This window comes from Neolamprologus multifasciatus, chromosome 5 (assembly GCF_963576455.1).
Source record: "Neolamprologus multifasciatus chromosome 5, fNeoMul1.2, whole genome shotgun sequence".
Lineage (NCBI taxonomy): Eukaryota > Metazoa > Chordata > Actinopteri > Cichliformes > Cichlidae > Neolamprologus > Neolamprologus multifasciatus.
The window spans coordinates 1846175-1868744 of record NC_140443.1 but is presented as its reverse complement, the minus strand read 5'-3'; the positions used below and the strand labels follow the sequence as shown (position 1 = coordinate 1868744).

Here is a 22570-nt window from a genome sequence, read left to right as displayed (position 1 = left end):
ACCATGACATGGTGGGAGGACATGAAGACTGACGATGTGACGAGGAACAGAGTTAACTGGAGACTTAAATAGGTCGTGTCCAAATTCATGGGCTGCTTCCTCCTGAGGCCGCATTTGTAGACCGATTACGTCACAGCGACGCGCCGAAGGCTGTCCAAATTCGTAGACTCCTCCGAATGCAGCCGACAAATGCGTCCTCCTTTTCCCCGAATTTGAAGGATGGGTCGGGTGTGTCCTTCGTGGCTCACCATATCCCGGAATTCATAGCGCGGCCCAGCCAAACTCCAGTTTCCAACAATGGCGGCCGCTACTAAGTTTTAAAATTACTCTTATTAATCTTTCTGGGTCACAAAATAAACTTTTAACATATTTTCAGGCGAGAAAGTAGCTGTGTAAACATCAAATATCTGCTCGGTTTATCAAGATATCGCATATTTGCAAAAGTGCTTCGACGTTTTCGGAGACGTCTGTTACCCACCAGCTCGATAGCTCGCCGGGAGCTCGAGGGTCACTGAAGCCGCCGAGAACGGCACAACTCCCGGCACATCATTTTCAGATCACCGCGGAGTTTTGCTACTCGGGTTAAACGTAATATATAAGTCACTTAGACAACCTAAAATGTTATTGTTGGGCTTTTTTCAGTGTTTTGTTTGTTCGTGAGTAAATCGGCTTGGCTGCGATTAAAGTTATTAGATTAGATAAAATAAAACTTTATTAATCCATCGGGTGGTTTTCACACAGCTGACTAAACGTCAAACAGAAAACTGATTAAACAGAAGTGTGAGACGGTCGAGAGTTTCCTCCAGTGTCCTGTTATATTTTAGACAGCAAGGAGCAGACGGACGAGTTTATTAAACTCCACTGAGACAGCGGTGATGCTAATCTGAAGGCTCGACCGTCCAATTTCACAGCCGTTTACTTCCAGCCTACCCGACCTTCTGAGGACCCGGCCCACGTAGACCGCAAAGGCCGGGTCCTCAGGAGGATGCAGCCCATGAATTTGGACAAGACCAAACACAGAGGATGGACAACAGGAAACACAGCAGGAACAAATCTGACTGACGGGGAAGCAAAACTGAACATAACACACCTGAGACCAGGTAGCTTCAAAATAAAACAGGAAGTGACCCAGACAAGCTTAACAATAGGAGAGGGAAACACAGAGGAGCTAAAGACACAACATAGAGACGAAGACTCTAGAAGAAGAAGAAGGACGGGACAACAAGAAAAACGAAACCAGGAAATATGGGTCGCTCTAGAAACACCTTAATGTTTAGTCAAGAGCCACGACAGACTTGGACCTGAGCATCCTAAGACGGAGCTCCTGGTTCTCGCTGACTCTGCGTGTTTCTTATCCACAGCTTAGCTTGTAAGACGATGACACACGAGGAAGAGTAGAAATGTGTCTTCTTCCTGTTGCACATGCAGAAGAAGCTTAAACGCTGATATCACCGGATTCGTCTCTGCTCTAACGATGCAGCATTAATGCTTCAGACATCTGTAAACACGAGCGCTCCTCTCAACATCATTTCACTGGGAAAACACAGTGAGGCTCACAGGCTTGCAGACCCGCGCTGCCATCCATTACGAGTCGTTATACGAGACGTAATAAACGTTTGAGCTTTTCCAGACCATTTTCCCCCCATGAATACAATTTCCCGCTGCACATTAGAGCGCCGAGAATCCTTCGCGGGATCTGAAAGAGTCATTGCACCCGTGCTGTCATTACCTCAGTGCGAGGCCGACGATGTGCAATCTTTTCACAGTGGTATTAATAAAGGGCCTGATAAATAAAGTTAGCACTGTGTTCATTTTCATCTCTTATATTTTTACACAGTTTGAGGTTCATTCGTCTTCATTTATTTTTAATCTGTTCCACATTTTGTCTGATGTAAAACTGCAGCTCCGTCGCTTTAACTGCTGCTTGTGGGTTTTGGGGGTTTCCTGCATGTTGTCAGTCTTTCAGGCCACACGAGGGCAGAGCGCGCTAACAGGACGCGTCGGAGCCGAGTGGAAGGAGAGCAGATGATCCTGTGTTTCAGTAAACTTACAAATACAGCCAACAGTCCGATAATGTGACGCTGACAGGAGCCAAGATCATCATCATCAGTGCAGCTTAAGAGCAAAGACTGGGAGGCTCCTCTAACTGGGTGAAGCAGGTGGATGGGGAGGTTTTTTAAATTTAGGTGAAACTACATGAGCGCTAAGTGGAGGCGTCGCCTCTGAAAGTGTCAAAGGATTAGGAACATAAAAGCTTCTCTGGGATCGAGACGGGAATACCGGGAACAGTCACGTTTCCCACAGCCTGGTCATATCTGTCCTCCTGAGCACAGGCGGGAGGAGAGGAGGAGGCACAAATGAGAGAAATAAGAAAAACCTCACAGCTGCTTTGGTTGGTAAACCTCCCACCACAGGGGGGCGCTGTTGCCAACCAGGCAGAGGTGATTAAATCAAGAGGTTACTTGACTCAGGTGTTTCTAAACTGGCTGCCTGTAAATGGAGGTTACAGGAGCAGCAGATAGACAAATGCATAAGTAAGTGACGAACTTCCTGTTTTATGTAAGTTTTCCATGCTGGAGCTGATCCTGATGCTGCTTTGGTGGAAGTGCTCCAGGTGCCTCACAGGTGTCTGAGTGGGACAAAATGAGGAACTTAGAAATTGTGTTTTCTGCGTTTTACCTGCTCGGCTGTCAGGCTTCAGGATACGGTGGCTGTTGGTGCGATCGTGCACCGCTGTGGGTCGGTGGATCCTCCATCGAGGTGAACAGACCTCTTCCTCTGAAGGCTGAAGTGTGTTTTAATGTGGATTTGAGATCTAATTGCAAAGCGTGGAGCTTTTTGGGTCATTTATTTTGTTGGGAAAGTGTTTGAGGTCAGATCCTTTGGTCAGTAATACCCTCCAAGCCTGAGGCTGAGGCTCTGTGCTGACAGATGGCAGCTTAGAGGAGGAACTGCTGGCTTGAGAGGCCAAACATCCATCGTCTCTTAATCCAGCAGCTCAGTCCTCTCATCTGCTCCTCCTGCAAATCTTTTCTTAGCATCCGTTTACTCTCCAACTAATGGCACATCTGCAGGATCTGTCCCTGTGATGCTCCACGGTTGGATGTGTCTTTGTGATCTGATGACACCTGTAGTGTTGCACACCTTTTCTCTGCCACCGTGAGCTTCTGCTGTGGTGCTTACAGCTGGAACTGATGGAGATAATGTTGGTTTTATCTCCAATTCACTTCAAGCTTATTTATATAACGCCAAATCACAACAGCAGTCGCCTCAAGGCGATCGTACAATAATAGATACAGAGAAAAACCCAACAATCATATGACCCCCTATGAGCAGAACTTTGGCGACAGTGGGAAGGAAAAACTCCCTTTTAACAGGAAGAAACCTCCAGCAGAACCAGGCTCAGGGAGGGGCGGGGCCATCTGCTGTGATTGGTTGGGGTGAGAGAAGGAAGACAGGATAAAGACATGCTGTGGAAGAGAGACAGAGGTTAATAACAGATATGATTCAATGCAGAGAGGTCTGTTAACACATAGTGAGTGAGAAAGGTGACTGGAAAGGAAAAACTCAATGCATCATGGGAATCCCCCGGCAGCCTACGTCTATTGCAGCATAACTAAGGGAGGATTCAGGGTCACCTGGTCCAGCCCTAACTATATGCTTTAGCAAAAAGGAAAGTTTGAAGCCTAATCTTGAAAGTAGAGATAGTGTCTGTCTCCCGAATCCAAACTGGAAGCTGGTTCCACAGAAGAGGGGCCTGAAAACTGAAGGCTCTGCCTCCCATTCTACTTTTAAATACTCTAGGAACAACAAGTAGGCCTGCAGAGCGGGAGCGAAGTGCTCTAATAGGGTGATATGGTACTACAAGGTCATTAAGATAAGATGGGGCCTGATTATTTAAGACCTTGTATGTGAGGAGCAGGACTTCAGTCAAAGCAGTGAAGCCAGCAACTTAAAAGCAGTTTTTATTTCTCCTCTGTGTTCACCGACTTTTTCTCCTTGTTCAGCTTCTTTCTGCGCCCTTTAGCAGTGACTGATGCTCCTGGATTTCACGTGATATCTATAAGAGTTTGTGTTTGTCCGTCTCTTTCCTTCCTGTATGTGTTCGTCCTCTTCTTTATAACTTTCTGTATATCAAAGCAAATGTCTCACACAGGAGTAACCTCCCCTGCTGGGCGTGCTGGATATGAGCAGCCGCTGCGTCTGCCTCCAGAGCAACATTTTAAAGATAAAGACTTTTTTTTTTTTTCCAGTGCAGCATCTGTGTGAGGAAATCAGCAGGAGGTCATGGCTGCCCTCACCCACACCAGCATTCCCACCCTTCCCTCCCCACTTTTATTACTAACCCTATATATCATATCCTCCCCTCATATCTCCCTTCCTCCTCCTCCACCACCTCCTCCTGTCATTTTTGATGGATAAGGTCTTGTGATTGCAGAGTCAGACCTTTGGAGCATCTGACTCTGTGTGTGCTGATTGCTTTTACAGGCAGAACGGCCGTATGCATGAACAAAGCACCCCCAGTCAAGCCAAGCCCTGCTCAGATAGTGTGTCACCGAGTCCTGTATCTTCTGTGCAGAGCTCCAGATAAGCACTTTCTTATTTTGCAGCCTGTGGACAGGGTACCATGTTGCTGCGTGTTAATTGGCCACATTTTTCTTCCTCGCCGTTGGTTTGAAACCGACAGCAGCGCTTGGTCTCTTCGTATTGATCCATGTCGACTTATAAATGTCGCTGGCAGTAATTTTCTGTGTGGCTGTTTAACAGCTCTGTTTGTGTTTAAGTCGAGGCTGTCAGTTGTGACACGAGCAGATGATTGGACGTGCTTTTTGTTCTCAGGCTCTCCTAGAGTAGCTTTGCATGATTCACAGTTCAGAATAATCCTCACACGGGGTCTTGGCGTGTCAAGTCATCTTTGGCCGCCCCTCCCCTTGATGCGCGTCTGCGATTCTCTCTATGACATCATACGATCCAAAAATAGCGTTTAGAGCAGATGTTTGATGTTTTCCTCTCTCGGGGATTACACGCATGTCAACCTCATTATGTGAGACTTTAATCATGTTTCATATGAGCATCCATGATTGGAGCAGGAGCTGAGAGACAGGAAGTGAGGAAAAGCAGAATTTCTGTCCAGTAGGGGAGACCGGGGATAGTTGTAACATTTTTGACATTTCTGTCTGTAAATTGGAGCTCTTTGAAGGTAGTGGATTCAAAATGTAATGCAAAGTATTTACATGTCTCTGCTATTAAATAGTGCAGCTATTTTCTCTGCAGCACAATTACCCATTGCATGGTATGGTCTCTAACACAAAGAGTGAAATGTTACAATTAACCCCATAGTCTGGGTTAGTTGTAACATATCCTGGGGTGAAATGTAACACAATGAAATAAGGGTACTAACAAAACATTAACATGTAATCTTTGTTTATTCAACACATGAATGCACTTAGAGCCATTTATGTAGCTGTGTGTGTGTGTGTGTGTGTGTGTGTGTGTGTGTGTGTGTGTGTGTGTGTGTGTGTGCGTGTGTGTGTGTGTGTGTGACAGAATGCAGAAATCTAGCTTTTGAACATATTCCAACCCCCCAAAAAAGACAAATGGTGGAATTTTCTGCAACTGAATATTTCATTAATTTTGGTTGGTCTTCCTTGAGTTTGGCCTCATTGGCTCAGTGGGCATTATAACCTACAACTCTTGCACCAATTTTGAACATAACAATGAAGCTGAAAAATGTAGTTGTTCACCAGCATCGCAATCCCATTACTTTTTATCACGGCTCACCTTGGTGTGGTTTGCAAAGTGCTTCAGAAAGATGAGGAAATCTGTTTCTTGCACCCATCCTGATTTATTTCCACTACCAGTACTTCCTACTGGTCCATCTCTGACACAGTGGTCTGCATAATGTATGTGTGGGAACACAAACAGTGGAGGAATTGTGTTGCCAATGGCATTAACCGCATATACAAAAGCGACCAGTGAACCTCTCTCTGCTGATGTCGTTGCCCCAACTTGTTTAATATAAGTTAAAGTAATAGTGTGGTAAGTTGTAACATCTGCATTATTGTTACAACTGACCCAGACTCCTATAGCAATGAACTAGCTAACATTACAGCCAACGGCTAAAACATTAGCACTAAAGACCTACACAGAATATATCCTCATAGACATACAAATAACACCATTTAAGTTTGATGAGTTTAACTGCAAAGCAGATAATGCTATTAGAAATGGAAATAAAGTAGAAAAACTTACTTTTTGGCATACAAATTACTTTTTTTCGTGTTAAATTGTCTGTGTTTGACAAAATGTGCTGATTTTTCACATGTGATAGCAGAACTGAGTTGGGCGTGTACAGGATGAGTCACATCATTTGAAACTTAGTCCTGATTGGAGCCCTGACCCACGTTACAACTGACCCCGGTCTCCCCTACATAAACCCATCAGTTATGATTCAGCTGGTGTTTAAGGCAGGGACGACCATTCTTTGGTATTTCAGTGTAAACGTGAAGCTTTTGCTTCGTAGTTCAGTCAGAGCAGAGTCTGTCGTCTTTAGATGGAAATGAGCTAGCTAATGCGAAACCTTGTAAATCCTCTTTTTCATGCACGCCTGGAAGTTAAAATTTATTGTACAAACTGTGAGAGCGGCCACACTGAATCTGGAACAAATGGATGGTGATGTCAGACTTAATAAGCAGTTTGCATGCACTGGTTCTTTATTTTAACTTTAACTGTCCAGCTCTTACGCAGCGTTTTGTTTGGCTTCCTCAGTCCTGAGCTTTGAGGACACAGTAGGGTCTCCTCCAGATTTCCAGAAAGTTCAGGAATGCATGAAATGTTGGGGCTCATGTCTCGTCTCTCTCCCAACAATCATTAAAATTAATTTCCTACATTCTTCCAGCAAAAATCACAAAACCGTCCCGATGGCGCTGCAGTCTCCCCGTCGCAGCCCGAGGAATCAGATTAAATCTGATGGATTATTTTCTCTATAAATAAGATTTTTTTTTGCTGTTTAACTGCAGAAGAGCATCCAGAACTTCCAGCAGCTGGTGGAAAAAAATCAGATGGTTAGAAACGAGGTACAATCAGCTTCTCTGTTAATTAACTTATAAGCACTTAAGATAAAAAGACACACGTATACTGAAACTAATTGTTAAAAAATCAGATTATATTGAGTAGAAAAGTGTCGTACGAGTACCAGGGCTGTTATCTGTATCAGGGTGTGGTGGATGCAGGTGCGTCAGCTGTGTGCAGCAGAAGTAAAGAACACATCTGTAAAATTATAAATACTCAAAGAAAATTAAAGCCTAGCAGCTGATTTCCCCTCGAGCCCATCGTTGTCCCTCCCCCGCTGCTGCTGCTGTGACGCAGACGTGACATCTGTATAATTATCTCCAGCGGTCGAGGTGCTTTGTGTCAGTTAAGGGTCCTCGTGTGAACAGGCTGCTTTAATTGTTGTTTAAAACACCGGCGAGCACTGATCTCTGTGTAATTACTGCTGTCGCGACTCGCTCGTCCTTATCTGTTTGGTTGGTGAGAGAGAGAAGTGTGTGTGTGTGTGTGTGTGTGCTTTGATGAGGCAGACTACATGAGCTGGCTCACAGCCAGCTGTGTGTGTGTGTGTGTGTGTGTGTGTGTGTGTGTGTGTGTGTGTGTGTGTGTGTGTGTGTGTGTAAAGATGCAAATTAATGTGACTCTAGACCGTGTACCGTGTATAGGCGCAGTAGAAGAAAGTAAATGCAATCGTGTGCTGAGGTTTAATGTTCATTTCAGTAAAGACTCCTGTTCAGAACATTAATATTTGTTGGTTTGACTCTGGAGGGCAGCAGCAGCAGGACGGCCTCACAGCAGGTGACAGTGAGGAGCTGGGTTGCAAAGCAGCTTGCAGGTGTGCAGCAACTTTGGGCTGAATGTGATTAACGGTCTCAAAATGAGTTTGCAGGATTGTTTAAACGAATTGAAGTGTAACAGGTGGGAACCGTCGCGCACCGCTTTGCTGTCTGAATTGTAGCATTTACACTTTCGCCATGTTTGTTTTTCAGAGGCAGACGTGACCAGATTTAGATGAACTGAGTTAAATTAAAACATCTGTTTTACAGCAGGCTGTAAAGTGGTTTGTTTGCTGTAAAGTTTAACATGACAGGTGGTGACAGACTCCTTCCTGTGGATGTTAGAAGACCTGCAGGTTGTGGTTCTTCACGGTTAGCAGCCACAGGAAACAGCAACAACGTATTTGGAAGTAAAGACGTCACACGTGTGCGTCGTGCGTGTGTTATGAAAGCTTCCTTGTTGTCCTTTCTCTCCTCATTTGTGTTTTCTTTTGTGTGCTTCTTGCCCATTAAACGCCTCATTTGCATTTTGAAACCACTCGTTTGAGGGAGGCAGCACAGCTGCTTTCCATTCACTCATCAGAGTGATGGTGCGGCGTGGTGCGGCGTGGTGCGGCGTGGCACAGCGACGGGCACGCTGGGAGTGGAAGTTAAGCATCAGGTCCACCGTGCTCCCGGACAGAGTTCACTGTGGTCGCAGTTCAGTGACTCAGACTCTTTGTTACTGACCGACCTTCCGGTTCTTCTTTTCCTGCTGAGCCTCTCTCGAGCTCTGTCGGTGTGACGCTGTAATCTCTCTGAAGTGGCTGTTGTTTCACCACCTACAGAGAATCTGCTTCTGTTCATGTTTCGGGTCGCTGCCTCATAAAATGATCGGTAATTACTTAAAAAACCTCGGTGGATACAGTGATTAGCGTGGTGTTTTTATTTGTCATTTTACGACTTTGGGATTTTCAGCAGCTGCTATGCTCGGGGGACGAAACAGTTTAAATAAAAGCAGAAAATAAAAATTGAACATTTCTTCAGAATCTTATCCTGAGCCTTTCCAGTTATCTTTCAGTCTGAAACTAGCTGTTTTAGCTCCTCCCCCTTTAAGGCAGTTTTCTTCTGATTGGTTGTCTGTCACAAACAGAAGGTTTGAACTGTAAGATGGGCCAGTGTGCTGATATCTATATGCAACGAGCCAATAAAACGTAATACAAAGACTCGATAAACTGATTCGTAAGGCCAGTAATGTTGTGGGGACGGAGCTGGACTCCCTCAAGGTGGTGTCGGAGAGGTTGACGTTGTCCAAGATAAAGACAGGACCCCAAAACGCTTTACACAACCAGTCATCCACCCATCCACACACTGGTGATGGCAGCTACATTGTAGCTACAATGTAGCTTGTGGCTACATTGTAGCTACAATGTAGCTTGTGGCTACATTGTAGCTACAATATAGCTTGTGGCTACATTGTAGCTACAATGTAGCTTGTGGCTACATTGTAGCTACAATGTAGCTTGTGGCTACATTGTAGCTACAATATAGCTTGTGGCTACATTGTAGCTACAATGTAGCTTGTGGCTACATTGTAGCTACAATATACCTTGTGGCTACATTGTAGCCACAGCCACCCTGGGGCGCACTGACAGAGGCGAGGCTGCCGGACACTGGCACCACCGGGCCCTCTGACCACCACCAGTAGGCAACGGGTGAAGCGTCTTCCATGTTTAGACTTGAATATATGTGAAAGCACTCAGCTGATCTGGACTGTTTTAACTATTCTGGGCCTTTTGTATGAAGCATCAGCCCCCTGCTGGGACTGTGAGGAAATTCACCTCAGTGGGGGGTCCTCAAAACATCTCGAAATTTGTAGATAATATCATTTCAAAATGGCTCATGAAAAAAACATGAGGCTAGAAAACGATCCAAAGCAGTCCTGCTGTCGTCCTTTGCTTGGAAATTTTTATATATTTTGAGAAATCTAATGACAGCAGGGAGCCGAGACTTCCCAACGAAACCTTTCTGCTGTTTTTAAATCGGAAGACTTTGGATGGGATGAACTACACATGATGTAGCAAACAGCTACAGGGCTGTGTGGAAGAAATGCTGTAAACAAAGAATGCTTTCAAAAATAAAAGTGTTAATCATTTATTTTCATCTATCAACAAAATGCAGCAACTGAAGAAAAGAGGAATCTAAATGGCATCATGGTGTGGCCAGCAAAGGAGGCAGGTACGTTGTTCCAAACATCTTGGAGAAATAACCACAGATCTTCTGTGGATGTCGTCTTCCTCACATCCTTCTCTCTTCATGTAGTCCTGACACACTCGATGATGCTGAGATCAGGGCTCTGTGGGGGCCGGACCATCACTTCCAGTACTTCAGTGACTTTGGCTTTATGTTTGGGGCTGTTGTCCTGCTTCAGAATACATTCGGGGCCAGTAAACAATCCTTTATATTTCTGAAAGCATCCTTTCACATCTGCCTGAAACCTTTGCACAGTACTGTACATCAGCCATGTAGTTCATATGACGCAGCAGTAAACTGATGTAAGTCAGTGATTCCCTGTAAATCTGAGCTTTGCACTGATGAATGACTTATTGTGCCGTCATCTGTGGACACGAGCGGATAGTCCTGTTTTCTTTCACAGCTCTTTCAGGATGTGAAACACAAATATATTTAAACCCAAATGCAGCATTTACGTTGTTACGGCCCTAGCAGGGCCTCCTCCTGAAGGTGCCTGTGTGGGCGTGTCCCACCACCTCTTCTGCCTGAGGTCCCACCTTTCCCTTTTACACAGCTGACTCACATCAGTAATTAAAAGTATTTAAGCCCAGGGAAAGGTGAGCTCTGGGCCAGAGTGCCATGTGAGTGGTTACAGCTAGTGAGCTGCTCTTTCTTTTTGGCTTACGTTTGACTTTATTAACCAACGCCTGAGTTTTGTTTGTTTTCTTAAATGGTGATAGCGGCTTGTCCGTCTCTTTTAGTTGAGCTACTTTAATAAAACTCTTTAATTTAACCCTTTTGCCTCCTTGACTTTTTCCTGACACTTTTTGTTACTTCCCCCTTCATCGCCTGGACCCTTTTAGGGGAACGTAACTAACCCTTCATCTCAGCTAACTCCACTGACTGTGAAAACATCATTTTGTCCGTATGTGGATTTTTTTAGGACTTGAGATCAATTTCGAGGTGGGATCTGTGCTCACCTGCCCAGGGCTGTAGGAGGTAGAGCAGGTACTTAGTGGTTCGATCCCTGGTTCCTCCAGTTTGCATGCCAAGTATCCTTGGGCAACACACTAACCCTAAATTGCTCTCTGATGTGTCCATCGGAGTGTGAATGGTAGTTAGGAAGCACTAAGGCTACGTTCACTCTGCAGGTCTTGATGCTCAATTCAGATTTTTTGATCAAATCCGATTTTTTTGTCTGCTCGTTCACACTACAAATAAAATGCGACAGCAAACGCGCTCTAGTGTGAACGCTCAAAGCGGCCGCATGCGCAAAAGAAGACGTCACACACAACGCGCTCTGTTTAGACCCAGAGCAAACAGTATTGTGTGACTGATGGACCTTAATATAAAGACTTCAGACTTCACGTTTCCCAATTTTTGCTTTAAGTTATTTTGTTATTTCCATAATAATGTAAATAACCTAATAATGATCCTTATTGCTGTTTTAGAGGAGCGCTGCTTCAAAGGATAGTTGCAGATTTCTGTCAGAATCTGCAGATTATACAGAACAAATAAAATGTTCATGTTTCTCCAACGTTGTCTTCCCAACAGTTTCACTGGATGTCCAGGAAGCGTTCGCGGTGTCTTCTCCGGCGCTGATAATTGGCGTCTGTCTTGTGTCGGTGACGTAAAAGACGGATTTAATGCGACATGACCATCAAACAGCAGCTTTCTAAAACATCAGATATGTATCAGATTCAGCACCACATACGAAAGTGACCCAGATCGGATTTGAAAATATCGGATTTGTGCCGTTCACACTGTCACACCATGATCGGATATGGGTCGCAGAGGGTCAAAAAAATCGGATTTGATGCGCTTTCGCCTGCAGTGTGAACGTAGCCTAAGAAACTTGGTGCTTGTGTGATTGGGTGACTGTGGCATGTTGTGTACATATAAGAATGAGTCCATTTACCCATCGCATACAATCATCCAACATTAGCCTGCAGTGTCGGCAGACGGCGTCTTTCACGTTGACGGTTCACTGAATTTTTGTCTTCATGTTTGTTTTTGTGTGAAGGTTTTTTTTCCCCCCTCAGACTCGATGCAGCTTCATCAGATGTTTGCTGGAACGAGGAGTTGCCTTGAAGGTGAAAGTCAGAGGTCAACCTCACTGTGCAGTTTATATTCTGATACTCATCTGTGACTGCTTTTTAGATAATTACACACCTGCAGATGTGCATAAATGCACTGTGTACGCGTCTGCCCTGCAGGTGTGCACTCTAAAACTAAAGTCATGCACAGAGAATCATCGGTTTTAAAGCAGAAAGCAGTCGACAGTTTCATCTTCAGTGTGGGTTTAATTTATTAGAACATGGCATGAATGGAAAGAAAACAGTCACAAACACATCAGGCTGATATACAAAGAGCAAAACATCCTGTCTTTACAGGAAGCAGAAATGAAAACCAAAAAGATGGAAGAATATGTCGTCGTAATGGATTTTTCATGTTCGAGTGCAATACAATATTCACAACCGTTCAGCCGTGGGTTCAGGGTGGGCGAGGTGTCGCCGTGTGTGTGTTTGTCGTGCAGCCTCCAACGAGAGCGTTTGTATGACGCGAGCTTCATCTCCGTGTTGGACAAAGTCTCGGAGCACGTCGCGGGAACGTCCGCCTCCACGGTCTGAGCGTCCAACACGTTCACCCCGAAGAGCAATAACTTGACTCTGTTTTGTTTCCCAACGACGTGATTTTTCTCTCCGGAAAAACTTTACAGACTTTGAATTTTAATAAGAGTGAAAAATATGTTTTGATAAAGAATGTTGTTAATGTTCACTTCAGAGCAGAGGTGGAATTAAGTCTCGGCTAAAATCTGCGTCGGTGTTCCTGAAAATAAATCTTTTTTTGTTAATTTAAGGAGCTGCTGTGGATTCTGATCTTTGTTTAAGATCCCAGGACTCAACACTCAAGCTCCTGATGTTCTTCCAAAACATTTTGTTTCTAATTATTACTGCAAAAATGAGTTTTTTGTTAAAGGAAAAATTAATCTGGCACAAATTATTCTTCAGCTCAGTCTCTTTTAATGTGTCTTAAAATGATGTCTGGAGGGTTTTTTATATATATATATTTTTGTTATGGGCCAAAAGCTGATTCATATTCATGCAAACTGAATAATTTTTGGTTCCATCTGTTTTTTTTAGTTGATGAGGAAATATGAGGATACAATGGGGGAAAAAATAAATAAAAGTTTGTGCATTTTTAAATTAAAGTGGTTAAAATTCTTACTTTAAAGCAGATTTGGACACAGACAGGGACTCTGCATGTGCTCATATCAGTGAATTCTTCAAGGGATTTTTCAAAGGAACCAAAATGACTGACCTAAATTATTAAAAATGTCAAAACCAGTGGAGTAAACAAGCATGCAGGAGATATTACAGGCTAACTATGACGGGGACTCTTTCAGTGTGGTGATCAGAAAGTTCTGAGAACAGGTCCGTGAAAATGAAAAGTGCTGCATGATTTCGATTGGGCGAGTCGTCGTCTCTGTCGCCTTTCACCAGGTCTCTGCTGGATCTCCTCACATGTGTTGGAACAAGACGAATTTGGTGAGAGGTCCAGGCGGTGAGCGAAAGCCCGAATGGCCGCAGAGCACCTCTCTCCAGCAGACGCCTGCGTGGACGTTCTCACTCTGGGGAAATATGTCTGTGAAGGTTCTCAGTCATCCAGGTCATCGTGGTCAAAGGAGCTTGCAAAGAAAAGCGTCTGGACTTCTTTTAGTTACTTGAAGACGTTTCACCTTCATCCGAGAAGCTTCTTCAGTTCTAAGGTCAAATGGTGGAGAGTCCCAGATATAAACCTAGTGGGAGTTTCCCCCCACAGAGGGACAAAAGGACCCCCTGATGATCCTCTAATCGCCTGAGCCAAGGTGTGAAACTGGGTGTGGGTCCCAATCAGCCAGAGTTTCGGGACTCTCCACCATTTGACCTTAGAACTGAAGAAGCTTCTCGGATGAGAGGTGAAACGTCTTCAAGCAACTTAAAGAAGTCCAGACGCTTTTCTTTGCAAGCTCCTTTGATCACTCTGGGGAACTAATTCAGAGTGAATTCTGAAGGGAACTAAAAGGAGAAATCATCCTCCTGATTTCACCTGAAACTGCTCGCTCAGAGCCACAGAGCTAGGCGATGATCCTCGACATGAAATTCACTCCAGTTTCAAAGTGAAGCTGAGGTTTGAGGTCTGCAGCTGCCTGCACAGCCCCGACAAGATGATCTTAAAGAGAAGATCAGCCAAATTCAAATCGAGGGCGGTTCACGAGCTTCATGTTCTCAGAACTTTTTGATTGCGCCTCGTTTACGATGCACTGAGGAATATTTCCTGTTTTTCCCTCGTCTACTTCTACTTGGTGCCCCAAATGTAAAGAACCCCTCCAGACATCATTCGGAGTACCAGAGTCTGTCAGTTACTCTTCAGGGCGAGTGCGTTGCCAGTCAGAGCCGTAGTCCGCTGTAGCCCTTTCACTTCAGCTGCACGTTACCAGCACGGCGTCCGCGTGAGCCCACGCAGGGTTCAGAGCTGAACCGCACAGAGATGAGTTTGCATAGACATCAATTCAAGTCAGACTCATGCAAATGGATGAAGGACACGTGGACGATGAAAAGCAAGGACGACAAAAGTTAAAGAAAAAAGAAAAGTGTTGTGTCGAGACGAATGTGAGGAGACGGGTGTCCACAGTTCAGTTCATCAACATTATTTATAAAAATAAGTGAGCTTGTTAAATATACCACATCATCATCGTCATCAGTCTTTTTAGAAACAAACAGAAGGAACAGGGAAGCGTCGACACCCCATCGAGTTGAACGTTGATGTATTTGTTACAGCTGGAAAGTACACACACCCAGATTAGCCGCTGCCGTTGCTCTGCAGTGTGTAGCTACTCGTACGGCTCTGTTTAGTATTGCTTTGAGTTCACACTGCCAGTGCAAAGACCGAGGCCTGTGTGTGTGTTACGCTAATTTCTTGGTCATATTTGTGTGTATTTACATGTTTGTGTGCGTGTTAGTGAGGCCAGTCAAACATGCAGCATTAGTCTCTGACACTCTGGGCGTCAGTTTAATCTGAACAAAATAAATTAAAATCAAATTAACTTTTTAAAAATTGCACAAGCTCTGCTACAGAACTACAAAAAGCACACTCACACATTTCTAACAGATCTCGTCAGCCGCTGCCACAGACTAGCATAAAAGATGCACCGTATATGTCCAGCAGGGGGCGACTGCTCTCATACTGTCGTGACTTCCCCAACGACTCGATGGCCTGAACATTAATCTGAAATGGGATTTAACACATGATGTTCATTTTGTAAACTGGTGTCCAGACCGATGTTAAACTATCCGGTTTCAAAACACCGACTTGGTGAAAGCGTTCAGCTTCATGCTTTAGGTGGCTACGTCCATCTCTGACAAACAGCCTCTGATCATCTAAATGTTTGTGGATGGATGACCTTACACTCATCGGTACTGATTAGCTTCCTGGAAACGCGTCTGCAGACTTTGTAGTTGATCATCAGAGTAAAACTAATGACTGACTTCTGCTTTAATCACAAGTTTGTCTATAACACGCCTGCTCGTTGTAGAGCACCTCACAGCCAGCGTAGCATCTTTACTCTGACTCGGCTCTGATGGTGTTTTGGTTACAGGAAGCTGTTCTCAGAGGTAACACAGTAATACATGAAGGAATCTGTTCCAGAGGCGGGCGTTCATTCAAACACGATCATGAGGTCTGTGTTTGGACAGTAATCTCTGTGAGCCCTGCCTGTGATGTCATACAGGGGTGTGTCCTTACATGATCTGTTCACACATTCTGTTTCAGAGGGGCAACCAATGGGAGAGGAGCTAACACAGACAGTTGATGAGCTGAGGTGATGCCATAGCTGGACTGGCCATTTTCCCGGTATGCCTGATGGTGATTTTTCGTTTTTATGGGCCGATGATTATTATTATTTTTTTGTAACAGTATAAACAATGAGAGGTGGTGGATTGGCCAGATGCTGGTCGATGTGTAAAAATAACTCAGTTGTTTGGTGGTGGCTATGGTGGAGCTTCCACAGAGGCCAGTAGGTGGATGAGGGAAAGGTGAGGCAGGAGGAGGAGAGACCTGAGGCGGTGAACTGAACTTTAGGTAAGAAGCTATGACCTGCAGTCTATCTGTGTCAGATATAAACCAAGTTTAGGTGGAGTTTATTTTCGTTGTGCTGACTTTTTACAGTCAGTTACAATAACTCGTACTGCTACTAGCTAGCATGACGGAGTTTCTACAGCTGGGCGGGTGCTATGATGTTACTGATAGTAAAGTTCTCTAACTAACCTTATGAATAAAATAGTTGCCAACCGTCCCGTAAAAAACGAAATCGTCCCGTATTTAGAGAAAATATTACGCGTTTCGTATTGAGGTGAAAAGGAACACAGTTTGTCCCGGACTTCAGCTAGAATGGAAAAAGACACAAAGCTGGATTTATTCTGTCGTTACGCTGTCAGCTGCCTCTTCTTCTCTCCCCTCCCTCTCCTGTTGCTACTTCAATCATGAAACTGATCAATGATCAGCTGATCGTCTCTCTTGTTTGTTTATCGCCCACTTTGCGCCAGAAAGATGAAACCAGCCGATGTCGCGCTAAACAACAGCAGCACGTTTAAGCTTGATCAGCTGTTGTTAGAATTTATTTAATATTAATTTCTAGTATCAGCTGATGTTTGCTGGAGCCACAGCTGTAAAGCTGCTGGTCATGATGGTTTGGATATGTGGTGAGAGGGAAACATGAAGATGAAACCAGGAGACGTCCTTACTGAATCATCAGAGCTGAACAGGTGATGGAGAAACAGGTTTACCTTTTAGGTGACATGGATGAGTTGAAGTTATGAACTGTTTCTGAGAGACAAATAACACCAGGATCCTTTTCTAAGTAGCTGACAGCTGGTAACTGTGCAGGGGCGGGTCTAGCAAAGTGTTGCCAGGGGGCCAGGTAGGGCATTAACAGGGAGAGGGGGGCACAAAGAAATACTTTCTTATTCTCATTTAAAAATGTCTCGCTTTTATTAAATAATTATCTGAATCTTACAACCAAAGATTGTTGAAGATCATTCAAAGGCTTTATGGATTTTCCTATAATTTTTTGTCCCAGTCCAGCCCTGGGTGATGCACCAAGTATGAAGTAAACCAGGATTATTTTGAACTTTGAATCATGCAAAGCTAGTCTGGCAGAGTCCAAGAATAAAAACACTGCTCTGTTGTCTACCTTCAAGCCATCTTTCTTCTAATTGGCTCACAGACAGTTACTGTGAAATGACTACATTAGGGACATCACCTCTAAATGACATCACAGAGAGCCAAGAGTGTTCAGAGCACTCTGAGCCCGAGCTTTTGGCCCACAGGGATTAGATACACTTGCACTCACACGGAGCTCACCATTAGAGACTCTGGTCGTGTTTTATATGAGCATCCACCACAGGAACAGGAGATGAGCAAAAGTGCACAACAGGTCCACTTAAAACTCAACTGCATGTGACAAAATGTTGACTCGGTACTTTCTGACGGATGGATCGACTCCTGGTGCCGAGCTGGATTTTGGCCTCCTTATCAGAGCGTGTGCCCGATATATCTGCTTAGAGCTGCCAGGGTTATCGATCTGTGGTACTCACCCAGTAATGACTTCAAATGTCTGGCTATCAGAAACTGGCTTTTCCAAAGCTCCTCACTGTACACGTTCAAAGATTTCCCATTTTAAAAAACAGTTCTTTTATTCTAGTTCTGTGGATGCTGAAAGTTGAGAAGCAGGGCAGACATTTATAAACAGATATCCCAGTTAGAAAGTGTGTGTGTGTGTGAGAGAGAGACATAAAATGGCCAGTTGGAGCTCACAAGTGAAAACACTACTCTTCTAACAAAACACCTGGTTATTAGCAATAATGGTACAGTGATATTTTTTATCCCCCAAAAAGAAAATAATCAGTTTTGTTCACTCTACATACAGAACATACAGAAACTAAAATACAGTTTTACAGTCTTTACCTGCAGCCATGTTGGGAAATGAACTCATCTAAAACTGTAATACTCCTCTCAATAAGTTAAAAAATAATTTAAACAACACATTTTGGAAGAGAACATATGCAAAAACCAAAAAAAGAACCTTTTTAAATCTGTTGTATGTCTTTAAAAAAACTACACAACAAATACTGAAGGAAAAACCAGACAGGAAGCAAACGCAAAATAGTCATTTACAAGTCGACATCATCGTATACAAAAGCAGAGTTTTCAGCTCAGTGTTAGTGACCAGTGATTATAAACTCTGAGGGAATATTCCACAATAGTTAATAAATATGCGAGTATACAATAGGACGTAGAGCAGGGGACAAAAAGAGCAGGACACAGACTAGGAGGGGAAAGCAGAATAGTCTCTATGGCTTTTACAGGCTTTGTGGCCCAAATGACCTTAAATATCAGCGGCTGCAAACACCCACCAACCCTCTGAACTCGGAAAAGGGCCGAGCTGCAAAAAGACACGAGGAAAAATAAAGTCGGGGTGGACTTTTAGAAGTGGGATTGTTGGAAAATGATGACTTAGACCTGCTGATCCTGACTTTTAATTTTAAAAATCAGACAAATAGATGAATTTCTGTTAATGTCTCAAATTATTTAACAACAAGAAGAACACTTCCACATCAAGGAGCAGACTGGAACATCCTTAAAGCTGTTTTTATGTGGTCGGATGTGGAATGACGACGAGCCAAGTAAGAGTCTCGCTTTCAAAATCCATGTAAAGTAAAATTACACAAGTATCACATCCAAAGTATCTGAAGTAAAAGTTCTGCTTCTGCAGTGGTGCCCACAGACAATCAGTGGATGAATTTAAAGTTTGCACTGTTCTATCATCTTTGCTTGGTTTTCTATTAAAATAACAACTCTCCTCCATCCACTGGGAAAACTAACGTTTGGGGGCTTGTCCGGGATCCGGGCTGGGACAGAGACATTAAAGCATCCATAGGTTTGTCTGACTGTGTAGCAAAATTATTTTCCTGAACTTTCCCAGCTGTGTCTGTGTTTGAGTGACAGGTGAAGTATTGAGGAGCCATTGACCCTGAGTCGTTTGTACGTGGTGAGCCATCAGCCTTAGAGAGCTGCTGTACAGGATTGTCCTATTTTGCTTTTGGTGTTTTTCATTCTGGTCCTACATGCCTCGCTTTGAGGTGTTCAAAGGTTCTGAAACTTTGTTTTTAAAAGTGCTACTCAAAGAAAGAAAAAGCTGTTGGATATATGAGTATATAAAAAGGTTAAAGAAGCAAGGTGAAGAGTGTTATTCGTTATCCTGTATTTGTTTTTCTTTAATTTATTTCCCACTCTGTGGAGTTGAGACGGATATCTGCATGAAAATCAGAAATCCTCCTTTATTTGATTTCTGAAAGTCGTGACTGGAGCCGCTGCAGTCTGTCAGAGTCGCTCAGCAGGTTCTGAGTTAATTATTCGGCGTTTATGATTCAATAAGAAACTTTTGAATTTACAGAGAGCGTGCAGCTCTGTTTTGGGGATTTTTCCTATTAGCTCGAGGTGTAGTTGAGTTAGCCTTTGCAATAGTGCTCAGTTATATTTGTAAAAGTGATCTTGTTGGTGCATTGTCACCTTGGTAGCATGACACTGGTTGCAAACTTACACATACGTCATGTTTGGCAGTGGGTTTTGGTCTAATTGCACAAACATGCTGTCTGACATGCAAGTCGTCCGTGCTTTGGGGAAACTGGGTGAAATCTGCTGAGAGACCGTCGTCCTCCCGATCCTTTCATGACGGTAAATAAGACCCTCAGTCGTGGTTTTTAGTTATGTAGCTAACTTTACACTGGTCTGTTTATTTGGTCTATAGCTGCTGATCCACACAAACAGCAGAATGATTTTAACCCAGAAACACTGTTTGAGGAAACATGTGTTAAAATTGTTATTTTTCCCCTTGATTTCCAAGACTTTGTCAAATCGGTTTATCCTGGGAATACACCCAACCTGGTTGCACAATGTTCCAATACCAGGGTAGCAACCAGAGCTACTTGCGGTCACTCAGGACAATGATTGCAATCCTAGTAAATCCACCGTGGAGTGTTTCACAAGTGTCCGAGAAGCAGGTCTCTGCTCCACATCACTCAGAATAGCACCAGGTCTTTTTATTTCTTGACAGAAGCCACATCAAGCTGCAGAAAGCATATGAGGAGGGCAGGAAGTCGGTCACAGGACAGCCGGTAAAGAGCTGGGTCCAAAATAAAAGACCCGGCACCGACTAAACACTTTGAACTGCTCGCAATGTGAAGACGTGATGGAACAAAAACTTGTCCAAGACACGAACCTGCTGTGCCCCTGGTTTAGGGTTTGGTTATGACCACAGCGCAGAGTCACGGTTAGCTGAACTGCAAGCTTTAAACTTTTGACGCTTGTTTGCTGCCGTGCACACCTTCCATGGATGATTCAACATCATTCATGTTCCAACGATCCCACTTTGATTCTTTTAGGCAGTCAGAAAAAGAAGAAGAAGAAGAGGAAGAGGTGGAGAGGCAAACAAGTCAATGAGTAATGTGCTAAAAGAAAAACCAAAAACGGCCCTTAACGTCTAAACCCGGCCAGGAGCTACCTCTTTGTTTAGTACGGCGCAAACTTCTGTCTCTCCGGCTTCTTCATTCCATTGGTTGAGGACGAGATCTTGGCTGTGTAGGACGCCAGGGCCGCCGCCGCGTGAGCTTGAACCGGAACGGCTGCCGTCGCCGCTGCCGTCTGCACTGAGGCTGGTAGCACTGGAGCCCCGATGGCTGCTGCGGCGGCCGCCGCTGCTGCCGCTGCTGAGGCGGGAGGGGTGGAGAGTGCCAGGTAGGGGATGGATTTCACTCCCAGGAGGCTGGAGAGGGGGAAGGCGTAGGGAGCGCCCAGGATTGGAGCATGGGGCAGTGCGGCGCCCATCGCTGCCAGGGGGGAGGAGGAGGAGGACGAGGCGGAGACAGGGGGGGAGGGCTGGGTGAAGCTCATGGTCAGATCAACGGGAGACGGCATGGAGGAGGACTGGGCGGTGGATTTGGCGGTCTCTAAACTGGAGGGGGAGGTGGAGGGGAGGGAAGGGGGGGAAGGAGGGTGGAGGAGGGGAGGGGGTCAAGGAGAGGGAATTTTGGATGGAGAAGGGTTAGAGGGTTAAATAAAAGACATGTTAAAAAAAATCAGAGTAAAAACGGAAAAGAAAAAAACAAACAGGATCTGTAAAAATGAACCAACGGAAATCTGACAAAACTCAAATCATAAGACGGGCGTGTTTGGCTGGAGGTTGCAACAGATTATTGTAGGGGAGTTCGCTGTACAGATGGGGGGTGTGCTGTATAAGTTGGGGTGATGGCTTGGGAGGGGGCTTAGGGAGGAGGGAACAAAACCATCAGAAAAATTAGCATGGAGGCTCCGTCAGAGAGGACGCTGCTTCAAAAACAGGAAAGAAATCCTTTGTGTGGGTCTGTGCTCATCTCTGTGGGAGCTTCTCACCTCGTGTTTTCTAACTAAAAGAAATCTTCTGCACATTTTAGCATCAATCACCATAAAACAGTGAGAGGTGGGCGGGCACGCAGCCCCGCATCCTCTTCATATTTCCTAAATCAGTGCAACCAGCTGAAAACATAATCCAATCAGCTGTTTGAATCACTAACAAGCATCATTCAAAGGCGGGACTTTCACTCCAAAATATACTGGCTTACAAAGTCTTATTTAAAATGACATGAACTGTAAATAAGTGTGTGTGTGTGTGTCAGTATTTTTAAAGGTTTTCATTTCCTCGCATGTTGAATACTCGAGTTTTTCTTGTAGTTGCCTTGGGGCAACGCTGCACAGCAACTGTTCCTGTCTTGGTGTTTGAATGTTATCGCTTGTATTTGCACAGCTGAGACTCTAAATGTGATTCAAACTGTAGCTTTTCTGCTTTTAACACAATTATTTCACTGGTTATTAAATGTAAATGTGTTTAAGTTCATGCAACTATCAGACAGCAGGTCAAACATGAAGCTGGAGTGTTCCCGGCATTAGAAACGTACTGTTAAACATTCCCGAGTGCACAGGAACACCAACAAAGCCCAAAACGTCTGCTCACTAAAGTTTCTTGAAGGGGTATGGGTGACGCTTTCAGTTAAACGACTAAACGAAGTAATGAAGTGGAATCGGGTACCATTAAACGAAGGAGTTTGCTTTCGAAGGCTTATGTTACACTCCCTGTTTGAAAGTCAGCAGCGGTTCATGTCACCGGGAGGAAAACTCCCAGGTCACTGAGACCTTTTCCTCTGAAAGACTTCAATGCACAGCTCCATCAATAGGTGAAGCCCCCCATTTAAACACTACAGTTAAGGCAACATGTCGATGTTAAACCGAGAACTGCTCATTTTGACCTCGATTCAGAAAAGTTTGACAGGAACATGTTTGCCTCTGAGTTGCATCATCACTTCCTCGTTTAACAACACTGAGCTTCCTCAGGAGAGCAGCGGCTGTAGTTTCCTGTTCTTGCTCGATGTGAGACAACTTCCAGCTGCTTAACACGCAGAGGC

General features: G+C 44.4%; 1 protein-coding gene across 6 annotated transcripts in view; it reads right to left on the bottom strand.

The window, feature by feature from the left end:
* Nucleotides 1–12320: 12320 nt before the first annotated feature.
* Nucleotides 12321–22570, bottom strand: part of pcbp4 (poly(rC) binding protein 4) — a 204145-nt gene continuing 193895 nt past the window's right edge. For all 6 annotated transcript variants that reach the window (XM_085160428.1, XM_085160424.1, XM_085160425.1 and 3 more), the window contains one exon: nucleotides 12321–21087. In XM_085160428.1, coding sequence (XP_085016554.1) covers nucleotides 20646–21087 — 442 coding nt within the window. In that variant the 3' untranslated portion in view covers nucleotides 12321–20645. The remainder of the gene's footprint in view (nucleotides 21088–22570) is intronic.